We start from the raw sequence: 13,005 nt of genomic DNA, 5'->3' as shown, positions 1-13,005 counted from the left end.
GGTGGGAGAACCAGAGAAGCAAAATAAGATCTATTTAATTCTCCTTCTACTTCAGGCAGTGTGTGAGAATACTCTGCAGAGATCATTGTCTGCAGGGGTCCTGCATGATGTTCCTATTTGATGTCTGGCAATTAGTACTTCATAGAGGCAGACATAGAAGGTTGGATCCTAACTTAGCCATCCACGAACAGAATCGTCCATGGAAGTTTTTTGATCCAGCAGATCAGGATCCTGATGGCAGAATAAGGGAAGAGGCCATTTTCATTGATTTCTGCCTTCAGCCCCCTGCCCCCGGCCACCATTTTGTAGGACTTCCCAACCTTCCAGATCAGATTTTCAGAGAGCACAAGGGACTTGAGAGGGAAGGAGGAAATATGCAAAATTTGGCTCCATCTCCCTTTCATTAGCAAGAGCGTTACATGAGTGGAGCTCCACTCAGGATGTTTTCATCAGCTGAAACAAAGTCTGTATCCAAGCCAGAAGTTGGCTTTCATTATACATCTTTCCTTTATACTACTTGAAAAAAAGGGCTTTCCCCCTTTTTTTGTTCTGTTAAATGGTGTATTCCTTCCAGAGTTGCTGGAATTGGAAAGGGAGATGTCTGATGTCTCTTTGTGAAATTAAAAGTGAATTGTCTATTTTGTGATGGCAGAAATATTGATGGTGTTTGTCTTTTTACTTGCAGCTTTTGCGAGAACTGAAGCACCCTAATGTGATTGCATTACAGAAGGTTTTCCTTTCTCATAGTGACAGAAAGGTGTGGCTGCTGTTTGATTATGCTGAACATGACTTGTGGGTAAGTTCAGAATTCCATAGTTTCACTCTATGTATGTATATTGCTCTAGAATTCTATACTTAATTCCCCAAACCCTACAATCAGAAGTATGAACCTTTGCCCAGTTTTCATGTGCTAGCTTTATTTGTATAGCTGCACAAGGCACATTGAGGAATGAAGACTTAGCTTGGGTGTGGCAGTTTAAGCTTTCTGGAAAATTTTGAATTGGATAGGGTAATTTGCATTGGAAAATGCCCTAGAGAGTGATCTAAATTAGCATCTTTATTTACTGACATTTAGTAAACAAAGTTTAAAAAGTATTCCATGTTAATTTTTGTCTCAATACACTACAAGTATTTGACATGAAATATTTGAAGGGGAAAATGAAAGCACATTTGATGTTACATTACATGGCAGTTTTATTCTTGTACAAATCTAAAGGCATGAGCACTTCTTACACAGTTCTTACACTGTGGAAATTTAAGACTCCCTGCCCCAATGTAATGAAAACTGTTGCTACACTAATAAATTTTAGCAAGCTAAAGAAGTGTGCAGGATATGCTAACAACCACTCTTTTATTTCAGCTTGTAAAATCATTAAAAGCCAGTACAGTGCATAATAATTCCTGATGAACTGCTTGTGTGTGTGTGTGGGGGGGGGTTCTTCCCTCCCCATCCTCCCCACCCCAACTTACAAATAAGTGATGTCTATGTATTCTCTCACATATTTGCTAGGGATAATTACCTTAAAATATTAATTACAACTCTGAAACTGCTAAGCTTTCCTAATATTTTATTTTGAATTGGCATCCATTCGTTGTTACTAATGAACTTGCGAAATAGAAAATTTTATGCGGAAAAACAAAGCACTGGAAATTCTTCTGGAAAATTTTTTTTTCAAAATTTTCTGTGGAAAATTTTCTTCCTCATATCACTACTGGAGAAGTGATGGAGAAGTCTTTTCTCATAAATTGTCCTGTGAAGGATATACCCAGTGTCTGGTTTTTAATAAAGACTGCCAGAAGATTTTCAGATTTCTTTTAATTCAAGAAGACTAGAAATCTGCCCACCCCCAGCTGTCCCCACCCACTTTTGTGTGTGTCAGAAGCTGAGATTACTGGGAATTTTCTCAGCCTGTTAGAATTCACATTGGTCTATTCTATTCTGTGTAGTGTTATCAGGGGGATGCAAATTTTGAGACTTATGTATGTAATACAAATATAGATCCCAATTTTGCTTTACCCTCTGGAGTTAAGGGCGGGGGGAACAGAACAGCTGTTTTGTTCTGTTCCACTTCCAAAAAAATAAACTCTCTTGGAAATAGAGATGTTTCTTTTCCCTTCCAAACTCAGTTATTAAATGTTGTTTGCCAGTGATACTGCCACATCACTGAGTAGTTTCCACAAATATATGTCCAAGTAGACATAATCTCTGAAGGATTGGTTTTTGAAGGGAATTTAACACTATAACCACAATCACGAGAACCATCTGAGGTCACCTCCAAGGATCTAGGTGTGCCCGGTGCATCTGTTGACACTCTTCTTTGAACAGCAGATACTGATGGGATACCAATGTCAGTTTTATAAATGAATTATTATTATTTTAAATCGGCCCAATAATCAAATGAGAGATCAGACGCAGGAGATCTGTGTTTGGGTAACTCCATAATTTCCTTTAGTGGGGCAAATCATAGCTGGTGGGGGAAGAAAATGAGATCAGAAATCATATTTGGGGAAGGAATAAGCCTCTAAGCACCATGGACGTAATCAAGTTTGCAGGGAACCAGCAGATGTTTTTAAGAAAAAATAGTAACGTCAGGAGAACTAATCACAGATCTCCTGTATCTCATCTAGTTTCACCTCAAAAAAAGTGCTTTAGAAATCCTTAATTTCTAAAGCCCTGTGCAGTGTGGCAGACACAGATGAAAGAGTGGATTGAAGAAGAGCCTGTTCAGCTATTGATTACAAATTGGGATTTTATACGTGCAATCATTTTATGTTCTAAATCCTTGTATTTATTTATTACATTTATATCCTGCCTTTTTTCCTCCTTAAGGAACCCAAGGTGGTGTACATCCTTTTCCTCTCCATTTTATCCTCACAACAACAACCCTGTGAGGTAGGTTGGGCTGAGAGTCTGTGACTGGCCCAAAGTCACCCAGTGAGCTTCCATGGCCAAGTGGGGACTAGAACCCAGATCTCTTGACTCCCAGTCCAAAACTCTAGCCACTACACCACACTGGCTCTCATATGTAATATGAAAATCAAACCTTTGCCCTCCAGCAGCTTGTTCTTGTTGCTTCTGCTTTTGCCTGATCAACTCAAGATACACCGAATTAGGACTACCCTAACATGAAAGTTAGGTTTGCTTATGACAGATTGGTGTATTGCTCACCATAGTAAAGGGACTGTATTATTAAAATCCATTATGAAAGGCATGAGTAATAGTTTACTGCAAAGTAAAAAGAAACTTGGATCAAACTGATATAAAGTCATGAGACTTCATGCTACTGCATGCATCACATAATTTAATTAGGTAACTTGTTCTTACAGATTTACTAACTTGCACCCACTCACTTTTGAAGTTTTCTCCATCAAAGTTAATTACCAAAGAATGAGTGTACACTCCTTAGTTCAAAAGTGTCATAGGCTCATTATGAATAACTTCATTTTATATGCATTAGATGAGTTTGTTTGCTTTTAAAAACAACCACAAAACAATTTTTGCTGCTAAAACTAGAAGCATGTTTAATAATCCAGTTTGCAGATCTTTCCATTTAAATAATGCTTCTGTTCAAAAGTTACCACATGACCAATACAAAATTATATTTTATCGTGTGCTATCCAGCTTCCTGTGCCTCTTTTCATTCAATATACCATTACAATACACTATTACATTATCACTATTTCCTAGGCTGTGTCTTCATTAACAGTTTACATATAAGTGCTACCAGTATGTGCATGTGTTTGTACCTTGAACTGTTTGCACTTGATTTTCTAGTTTCCTTGAAGTGAAGTGCTCCCAATTCCCCACCCTCACTTTCCTGTGTGTACGTGTGCCTATGTGAGAGAACTTTGTGTGTGTCCCCACAGGCAACTGTGTTGCCAGCCCCTCATCTAGTGAATAGCTCATGGGACTACTTGTAAGTTCCCAAGCCTTAGTTCATATTTTAAGCCAAGGGGGCCCTCCTTTGGTATACAATAGTGGCAATTTACCAGAGTAAGCTCTGACAATAAGTAAGATTGATTGATTGATTGATTGATTGATTGATTGATTTTTGGTTATTTATTACCCACCTTATAGGATAAACTCCTACGAAGATGCCTTAAAAGTAAAACAATGTAAATAAAAACCATTATAAAATAATACTAAAAATAACTCATGAAGATCCTTCCCACAGGGCAGTTGATGGTAGAAAGCCCTGTGGGGAAGAGAGGATAATCCACCTGGAGCAGGGCCCTGAGGAGATCTTCATCTGCCTGCTTCCCTCTCTTTTCTTGAAGATGTCAACTGCATGGGGATTATAATTAACCATGCATCTTCAGTCACTTTAAGATAGTAGTGCAGAATCACAGTATTGTGCTTAGGAATTCCTTCCCCAGGTTCCTCTCCTCCATAGATTCTTTGCTATGGAGAGCTTGTGTGTCTCTGCTTCAGTCCTTGATTGTCTTCTCCATTATTTAAACTAAGGGGTGTGTAGAAGTTATGCCTTCATCCCTGGAAGCACCTAGTCGTGGAGGCCTGGGGGCTGTCTTCACGCAATTTAGTGTGAACTTAGAGCAGTCTGAGTTCCTTCACGACAGATGATGTCATCACCAATCCTCTGCCAACCAACCTCATCCCTCTTGAAAAGCCACATTTTCTGAAACTCCTTTTACTCCAACTTTTTTACTGAAAGTGGCTCCCTGGTGGTTTTACCACAGTATGCCATGTTGCCCCCACATTAAATCCTGAGCGTGTCAGTGACGTGGTCAAGGGGGCAGGATGCCCCATTCCCTCTTGTTTCCCCCATGGAAGTCATTTTTCCCATTGAGAAAATCCCCAGGAGCGCAGCAGCGACCCCTCACATTACCACAGTAGTGGGGAAACTCATTCACCTTAGGTAGCCTGGTTTTATCTTAACAGAACCCCCCTTCTGTGCATGTTTACTCAGAAGTAAGAAATCTCACTCCCCTGCAGTGAAAGGGTTAAAGGCTAACTTTAGTAACTCTTTCGCTTCTCCATTGCTCTCTTAAATGGAGATGCTGTGCTTCTTTGATGTTCTGTAGTTTCTCTGATGTAAAGTTTCTCCTTTGTCATGTAAAGTCCCTTCTCCACTTTATCACTTTCAATAAGGATCTTTTGGTTTACTGGAGCTTCTCATTGAGTGAAGGAGAATGGGGGGTGGGGTAGTTGGAAGCAATAGGCAAAGTGCACCCATGGGGAAAACTGGAGTGGGAGCAATAACTCCGCCGCAGATTGCTGGAATGTGGTGAAATTGGGGTGGGGGGAAGCTCTCAGGGGGAACGTTCAGATGTTTCATTGGAGAACTGGGGATTTTGGCTTCTTCAGGAAAATCTGCACACATGGGGAAAATTAGTTGGTCTCCATTCATAATAATGTAGTAGCAGGGGGGAGCCTGGACAGGGGCGGGAAACAAGCCTCTCTCATTGGTTGAACAGCCCCTGCCAGTTTGATGATGTTCAGTTCTACTCCCCCCACCCCATCCAGAAGTATGTTCCTTTGAAGCGCTGTGTGACCCCTGAAAACCAGATTTAAAAGGTATGCTACACTCAGCCTATCTTGCTTCCTGTGTCCCGGATGGACCAAAGCTGATTCCATGAAAATCTGGGTAATATTCCAATTTACTTTTCATTCCGTTGTTGTGAAGATCCCCCTCTGGTTAGGGCTGCTCAGGCCTAGTGTAAATGTAATGGTGGCTTCTCGCCAACCATAGTTTGCAGATCAGCTTCAAATTGGCACTTTCCATTCCTGATCCTCTGGCATTAATTTTCCTCTCTCCTCATGTGAAGTTTAATATTATTTTGCATTATATCAAATATTGTTGTTGTTGTTGTTCAGTCGTTCAGTCGTGTCCGACTCTTCGTGACCCCATGGACCATAGCACGCCAGGCCTTCCTGTCATGTGCTCTCTCCCGGAGTGTGTTATATTTATTGTTCACTGCCCTGATATCTTTTGATAAAGGGCAGTTTATAAATATCCAAATAAATAAATAAAATGTCAGTCATGAACAGTAACCAGGGTAACTATACAGCCGTCTTAAATGGGATTTGAAATGGGTCTGCAAACCCTGGTTAAGAGGGAAGCTGGTTAGCATCGGTGCAGGTGTAGCTCTAACCATGATTGATTTATGCAAGAGATAGGAGGAAGAAGGAGACCAACTGGGTTTGCTCCTGATTTGAAAACTTCAGTTGTCAGGAAGCTTCTGGTATTCATTGGAGCCTAGTTCTTTATTATTCCACATGTTCCAGGGCTGAGCCTTTGCATGGTTGATAGGGTCTGGGGCTAATCCATGACAACCTGTGGCTCAAATTCAGCCCCTTCTTTCTCTTAAATAAAGTCGCTTTTTTTTTTTTTCCGATTCCCAGGAACTTCATGTTTTAGTATCCCTCAGCTAAATGCTCATTACTCTCTTCCCTATTAAAAACTGGCTCCTTCTTTAGAAATTGAACTTTCATTTAGGAGGAAACTTTCATAATTCTGTTAATTACAAGTTTCAGTCAAATGTGCTAGAAGGAAGTCTGAATTGATCTGAAGGTGAAATTATTTCATTCAATACAGGTCCCAATGGCCATATTCATTGTCCCTCTTTTTCCATTAGCCTCAATTTTCTTTCCTTCCCTAATCACTGATAATTATTTAACCAAAAAATTCCAAGTCTGTATCTTCTTACCCTCAAAATGTAGTACAGGGGTGGGCAACTTCAAAGGGTCTGGGAGCCAATTTTTGCTCCTCAGACCCACTGAGGACCACACACACACACCCTCAACACCAAATTTTGATGGTGTGGTGACAAAAACTCAACGTTTCTCCTTTTAAAACAAGGCACGTAGTGAGCACGGGCTTGTTTTAAAGGCAAATCATGGCCTTTGATCACTCTGGAAGACTGTGATGTGCCATTAAAACCGGGCTTGTGCTCACCACACACCTTGTTTTGAAGGAGAGATGTGGCTGTTTTGCCACTGCACTGCTGAAACTGGACATCGGTGTGGCAGGGCCACAAAATAGGGGAGGGGGGGCTGCATGCAGGCTCCAGGCCGCATGTTGCCCACTTGTGATATAGTGTAAGCAACACAAAACATGCAAATTTGTCAAGTTTGCACAATTTGTTTCATTTGTAATCCATGAAATACTTCAACACAGACCTCTGGAATGTGTGACTCTTAACTAAAAATGTAGTGCTAGTTATCATAAAATCACTTTAGAACTATGAGGTAGTTGCATAGAAACTGGAAAAATGCCTGTGCCATTCATCTGAAAATGAAAGCAATTTCAATCCAAGTATATTGAAAACTCTTGTTGAATTTTCTGAGATGTTAGGTGTAAAAACATGTGGAAAGGTACAAACATGCCTACTATTTTAGATTTTAAAACTAAACAGCTTTTTTTTCAATATTATTATATGAGAATTTCATTTTGACAAGATAAATTAATAATATTTGTGTTCTTTTTATTTCCAGCATATTATCAAGTTCCACCGTGCCTCAAAAGCAAACAAAAAACCCATGCAGTTGCCAAGATCTATGGTCAAATCACTACTTTATCAGATTCTTGATGGAATCCATTATCTCCATGCAAACTGGGTGCTTCACAGAGACTTGGTAGGTGGTGTGACTTTTGGATTATATTTGCATTTTAGGGAAGGTGAATACAAATGCAAAATATTAATCTCATGGATCACTGTACTTCTTCCTGTGGTTGCTAAATATTATTAGAAGTTTTAAAGTAAAAAGTAAACTTTGGTTTTTAACTGCAGCATTTGCCATAAGCCATTGATGCTGTATCCAGTAAACAAATGCGGATATCAGTGTGAACAGTCAATAAACACTTTACATTGAAAGAGCGGTTAACTATTAAAATTGGTTACTGTGTTTTTCTACCATTGTAAAACTCAATGACCTGCTATTGGAATTTCCTCCTAACTGTGGAAATCATTTCTTAGGAATGAACAACTGGGCTTGTAATTCTGTCGTCAGTTTAAATGACCTGGGCTTGTCATTCTGTCATCAGTTTAAATGACCTCTGAATAATATGAAAAAGATGTTTAGAAAAACTATCTAAGAAGCTGCCTTTTCCGCAAGATGACAGACTACTTTCATGATTATATTAATAGTCATGTTGCTCCCAAGTTTCCAGAGGGAAAAAAATCAGCACAAGTGAGAGCTTCGTATTGTTTTGTGGATCTATTCTCCTGTCTTGCTCTAGATCGAGTCTTGGCTATTTGCAAGCAAGGACAGGGAGTGACTCAGTAGAGTAGTAAAGTTGGCAAGCAAATGGTCAAGCACACAGATTTCAGTCGAAGGAAGTTTAAGCTAAGGCAGGAGTGGTCAAAATCCAGGCAGAGGTCAGAACACAGGCAGGCAGGCAGCAGCAGGAATAGTCAAGATAACAAGCAAGAGGTCAAACATAGTACATTAGTCAGGTACGTTACACAGTCCAGAGGCAGGGTCGTTGAACAGTCCAGAAGGTCAGGAAACAGAGCATCAGTCACAGGGCACAATTCAGGAGGCAAGGTACATGGCAGAGGCTGGATGGATTATGTTGTTCCAACACTGGCTTGGTTTCCTGTGAAAGCTTTTAAGCCCAAAGCCAGAGCTCCGCTGTAGCAATCAGAGCTCCCTTTCCAGACTCTACTCCTGAGGAGTCCCTTTCTCCTGAGGAGACCTCTTCTGGAGGTGAGCACTCCTTCACACAGGAGCCCTGCTAGCCTGTCACTTGAGGTGACGACACTCCTTTTGCCTCAGAGACAGAGTCCCTTTCTCTTGACAAGGATGGCTCTGCAGCCGCTTCCCGTGAGGGTTCAGGCTCCTTTGGGTCTGGTGGCAGTCCATGGTCTGGGGTACCCTGGGCTTCTGTGGCATCTAGCTCTTCCTCAGAGGAGGACACCTTCAGTCAGGGTGTGACACCTCACTTATTTGCAGCATAATTTGGTGTAGCTTTATTTCCATTAATTTTACTGGACTGCTCTATCAGTAATGGAGTACATAGAGTTTTAGCTTTCTTCTCTGGGTATTAGGATGAAAGTTGGTTACAAATCCCAATATTTGACTAACTGCAAGTTGGTATTGCCTAATTACTCTCTCACACAGAGAGAAATATTAATTGAAATGCCCTACTGAAATGCACTAAGGCACACTGATCCTCCAATGCTTGTGCATAATTCCTGAAAAAGGAGAGAAATGTCTTGATATGCAGTTTGTGTCCAGTGGGTTAAATCCAATGGAAGTCTGCTAGAGCTACAGGATTTGCTCTCTCCCCTCCCACTGCAGCCCTCCATGCCACCCTAATATCTGCTCTGTGGGGTTGCCCAGCCCTCCGTAGCAGATTTTGAGGGTACGTGGGTGGGTGGGGGGAAATTGCTTCCCTCTCAGTTCCACTGCCAGAACTGCTTCCATCAGTGGAATGACAATGTTGGATCCAATCCAATGTGTTTGTATTTTTGAGATTAAACATAGAATTATTTAAGCAATTTCAGATCTGAGCTCATGAACAACTTTTTATTCTGTGGTTTTGGATGGTTGGAAACTATGATTTGGCTTGCTAATAGTCCAGAATGACTTGTTGATGCTTCTTCTACGGGAGCTAATAGGAAAAAGATTCTCCACCCACCCCCCATTAGTTTGGTACCTCTCTCCACTTTTTGGAATGTGGTACTTATTGGAGTTGAAAAATATGACATGCCTCAGCTAATGGGAGAGGGCATATAAACAGCTTGAAGCAGTTTGAATTTTAGAGGCAGAGAGAACTGAGTTGACTGAAGCATCCTTGGGGTGCTGTGGTTCTATTTGGGAACCTGAAACAGAACTAAAAGCTTTGCTGCCTGTTGTAAGAACCTGTTTGTTTCCCAGTGTTTTCTGTTTCCATGTTTGTAAATAAAAGAAATATATGTCGACAGTGTCCCTTATACCCAAACGAACTAAACCCTCCAGTGCCATCCCTGGAGCTTTCTGCTATTTGGGCGAAGTGAGGTGTTCATATTCCTTCTGCATTCTTGGTTTAAATTCTGACACAGCTTCCTTATTATGTAGTCTAAAAGTTGAATATTTTCTTAAATTGTTTACCTTGGTGTATTTATTTACCAAATTTTTATAGCCAGGTTCTCCTGGTTGTTCACAAAATAAACTTAGTCTCAGTCTTACTCATATTTATATGGACTCAGCTCCTGTTTCAATTTAGTTACACGTGTTGCGAGTTCCTCACAGCCAGGTGATCTACATATGATGATAAGTTTGGAAGACAAATTGCAAGGAAAGTCTGAAAAACTTGGGAAGTTGAGGGAAAAGAACTTTGAAGCAGGGACAGGAGAATGTATTGACAGTTTTATGTATTTAAAAGGATCATTGTTTATCTTGTTACCTAAAAATAGGGCAACAAGCAGAGGTTAGGGCTGAGCATGATTTTCCTAATATGAGTACTAAGACTTACATTGGAAAGCCTATGAAGCGGCCTTCGCTTGTCGGTTTTAAAGCAATGTACTGTGTTATTAAGGATGTTAATATAGGACAGAATTGAAAGAAACAGCACTGCAATATCCAACTGCAAGGATCCTTAAATTGTTTACTTCAGAACTGACTCAGTTTAGGGTAGTTTCAAACTGTTGTTTCCACTTCACATTTCTGTATAAAAAATACAGTTGCACAACTTTACGTTACCTGTGGCTTTATTGGAGTAGGGTAGGAGATTAAGTACCCATGTTTTGAAAAGATCTACAGCTTAGTGGTAAAGTACCTGCTTTACATACATTAGGCAGTTCAATCCACTTAAAAGGAATTCAAATATAATGCTGGGAAACACTTCTGTAGCACAGTTGCTACCAGTCAGAGTAGACAGTACTGGGCTAGATAGACCAATGGTCTAATTTAGTGTAGCAGTCTTCACATATTTTGTGATGCAATTAGAGAATGTTGTTCTCTCTCTGGGCAACTCCAAGGATAAATGACCTAGATGATAAAGAGTTATGCAGGGGCTTCCTGGGTTGGTACCTATATTATAAGGCTTTGCAGTAAAGAAATATAGATATATTAGCACCTGATGCAGCCACCTCAGGTTACCTGACTCAGGCGAGAGAGAAACAGTTTCTCCATGGAAGCCTGTCACTCATTCACTGTCCATGCCACAATGAAGTTACCAGGGAAAACTAGACCTTGAACTTACCTGGCAGATGTGTTCTTCAGTGCTTGGTGGAATGGGAACAAGTGCATCTCTGCCAACAAAAGAAAAGCAACACTAAAACGTTATTTAATGTTGGGGCAGCGCTAGGGACAGGACCTACTGGACTTTTCTTAAGTTCTCTGCCTTTTCTTTTAAAGGACTACATGAACATGCAGTAAAGTAAAATAGCATTCTTATATTGATTTATGTGTGAGAGCGGTCTCTTGTCATGTGAAAGACACTATCCAATAGCACTCTGTGACAGCTGTACTACCATGTTACATACAAGAGCTTGATAGCAATGATGGTGCTAGTGGATGGGGAGGATTGTACCAGTTGCAAGGAAGATATTTGTATCCCTTGTACCTGAACAGTTAATAGTGCACCATTATTTCTCAAAAATTCAAAAGTTTCTACTAGCCATTGCCCTCTATGAAAATGGTAATTTTTCATCATTGTTAATATTTGTTAATTCATTGTTAATATTTGTTAATATACAGGTGATTGTAGTAATTATTTGTGTGTATAAGCTTCACATCTGTAACCCAATATGGTGCAGACATAAACATGAGATAAATGAAGCCAAGCTTTAAGTAATTACAATAATTAACTGTCTGATTTCTTTGTTGATACTTCACTGGAATTCTTGGTCTTTCCCTGCCTGTCAACTTCCAAATGAGTAGCTGAATGCATCTACTACTGCTTGGCAAACTACAGCAGCTGTTATGAAGAAGAAAATCACTGCTCTGTGTTATATTGGTTTCATGGCATTTTACTTCCAACAAAAAGAAAAATAAATTGAACACTGGAAGGGATTATTCCCGGAGAGCTTGGGAAAATACCTTTTTATGGTGATCGGTCAAACAGAATTATAATTCAGATAGAATTATAATATTTCAAGTGTCAAGAGAATTGTTATAATTTTAATAACCTTCACTTTTCATGGAGAAATTAGAAGATATTCATTCAGTATAAAGCCAAAGGAATGCATTTGTGTTTGCAATTAAAAAACAATTTTTTTATTTTTTACCCTCGGTGCTAGTGGTTTGTGCTGTTTAATTTTCCACAAGTTATTTTAACCTGGAAAGCTGCCTTCATTCCATAAATGGAATGAAACAAGAAGTTGTTAATATTTGCTTTTTCAGTCTTTATTGGCTTTGTAAATAGTTGGATGTAAAGAGTACAATGATGAAACCTGTTATCACCTTCAGAAGTAAAGAAATGAAATGGTACTCGTGGTTTTTCTTAGAGCTACAAATAAATGGAAATAATCATTTCTTCTAAATATACCCTAGAATATTTTTGTTTTGTCTTTTATAATGCTATCTGTAATGTAGATAATATCAATATTTCAAACGGAGCATTATATTGGAATTGTCTCCTTCAACATATACTTGCCCGAACCCTAAGAGCATCCTCAGATGCCCTTCTTTGGGTGCCCCTACTGAATGAGGTGAGGCAAGTGACTACTAAGAAGAGGGCCTGTTCAATGATTGCACCCCAGTTGTGGAATGACCTCCCCAGAGAGGCTCGCCTGCCACCTTCGTTGTGGTCTTGTCACTGCCAGTGAAGACCCTTCTATTTTCCCAGACTTTTTAGCTCTTCAGTTTTAAAAATTGTGTTGGTGCATTTTTTAGATCTTTGCACTGCTGCTGGCTTTTATCTTGATTACTATTTTGGTTTTATTCTGTTTCGGTATATGGGGGATGTTGACTTGGTGTTGAATGGGGTATGGCTACCCTTGGTCTGCAGCCTGGGGGTCATTTTAGACTCCCAGCTGTCCATGGAGGCTCAGGTGTCAGCTGTGAGCCGGACAGCACTGTACAAACTCCATCTGATACAGCGGCTGTGCCCCTAC

General features: G+C 40.0%; 1 protein-coding gene across 9 annotated transcripts in view; it reads left to right on the top strand.

Moving 5' to 3' along the window:
• CDK19 (cyclin dependent kinase 19) overlaps positions 1-13,005 on the top strand; it is a 136,619-nt gene that overhangs the window by 51,020 nt on the left and 72,594 nt on the right. For 4 of the 9 annotated variants that reach the window (XR_014786647.1, XM_084827291.1, XM_084827290.1 and 1 more), the window contains 3 exons: positions 686-796; positions 2,831-2,893; positions 7,457-7,597. Coding sequence is in view for 8 of the 9 variants with exons in the window: in XM_084827291.1 (XP_084683417.1) it covers positions 686-796; positions 2,831-2,893; positions 7,457-7,597 (315 nt within the window). In the remaining variant the exon portion in view is untranslated. The other 5 variants (XM_084827293.1, XM_084827292.1, XM_084827294.1 and 2 more) reach the window with 2 other exon arrangements.

This window comes from Heloderma suspectum, chromosome 1, assembly GCF_057233095.1.
Source record: "Heloderma suspectum isolate Gila_16-S chromosome 1, 16-S_ref, whole genome shotgun sequence".
NCBI classification, from domain to species: domain Eukaryota; kingdom Metazoa; phylum Chordata; class Lepidosauria; order Squamata; family Helodermatidae; genus Heloderma; species Heloderma suspectum.
Note: the sequence above shows the minus strand (reverse complement) of the source record. Positions and strands in the feature narration are given on the sequence as shown.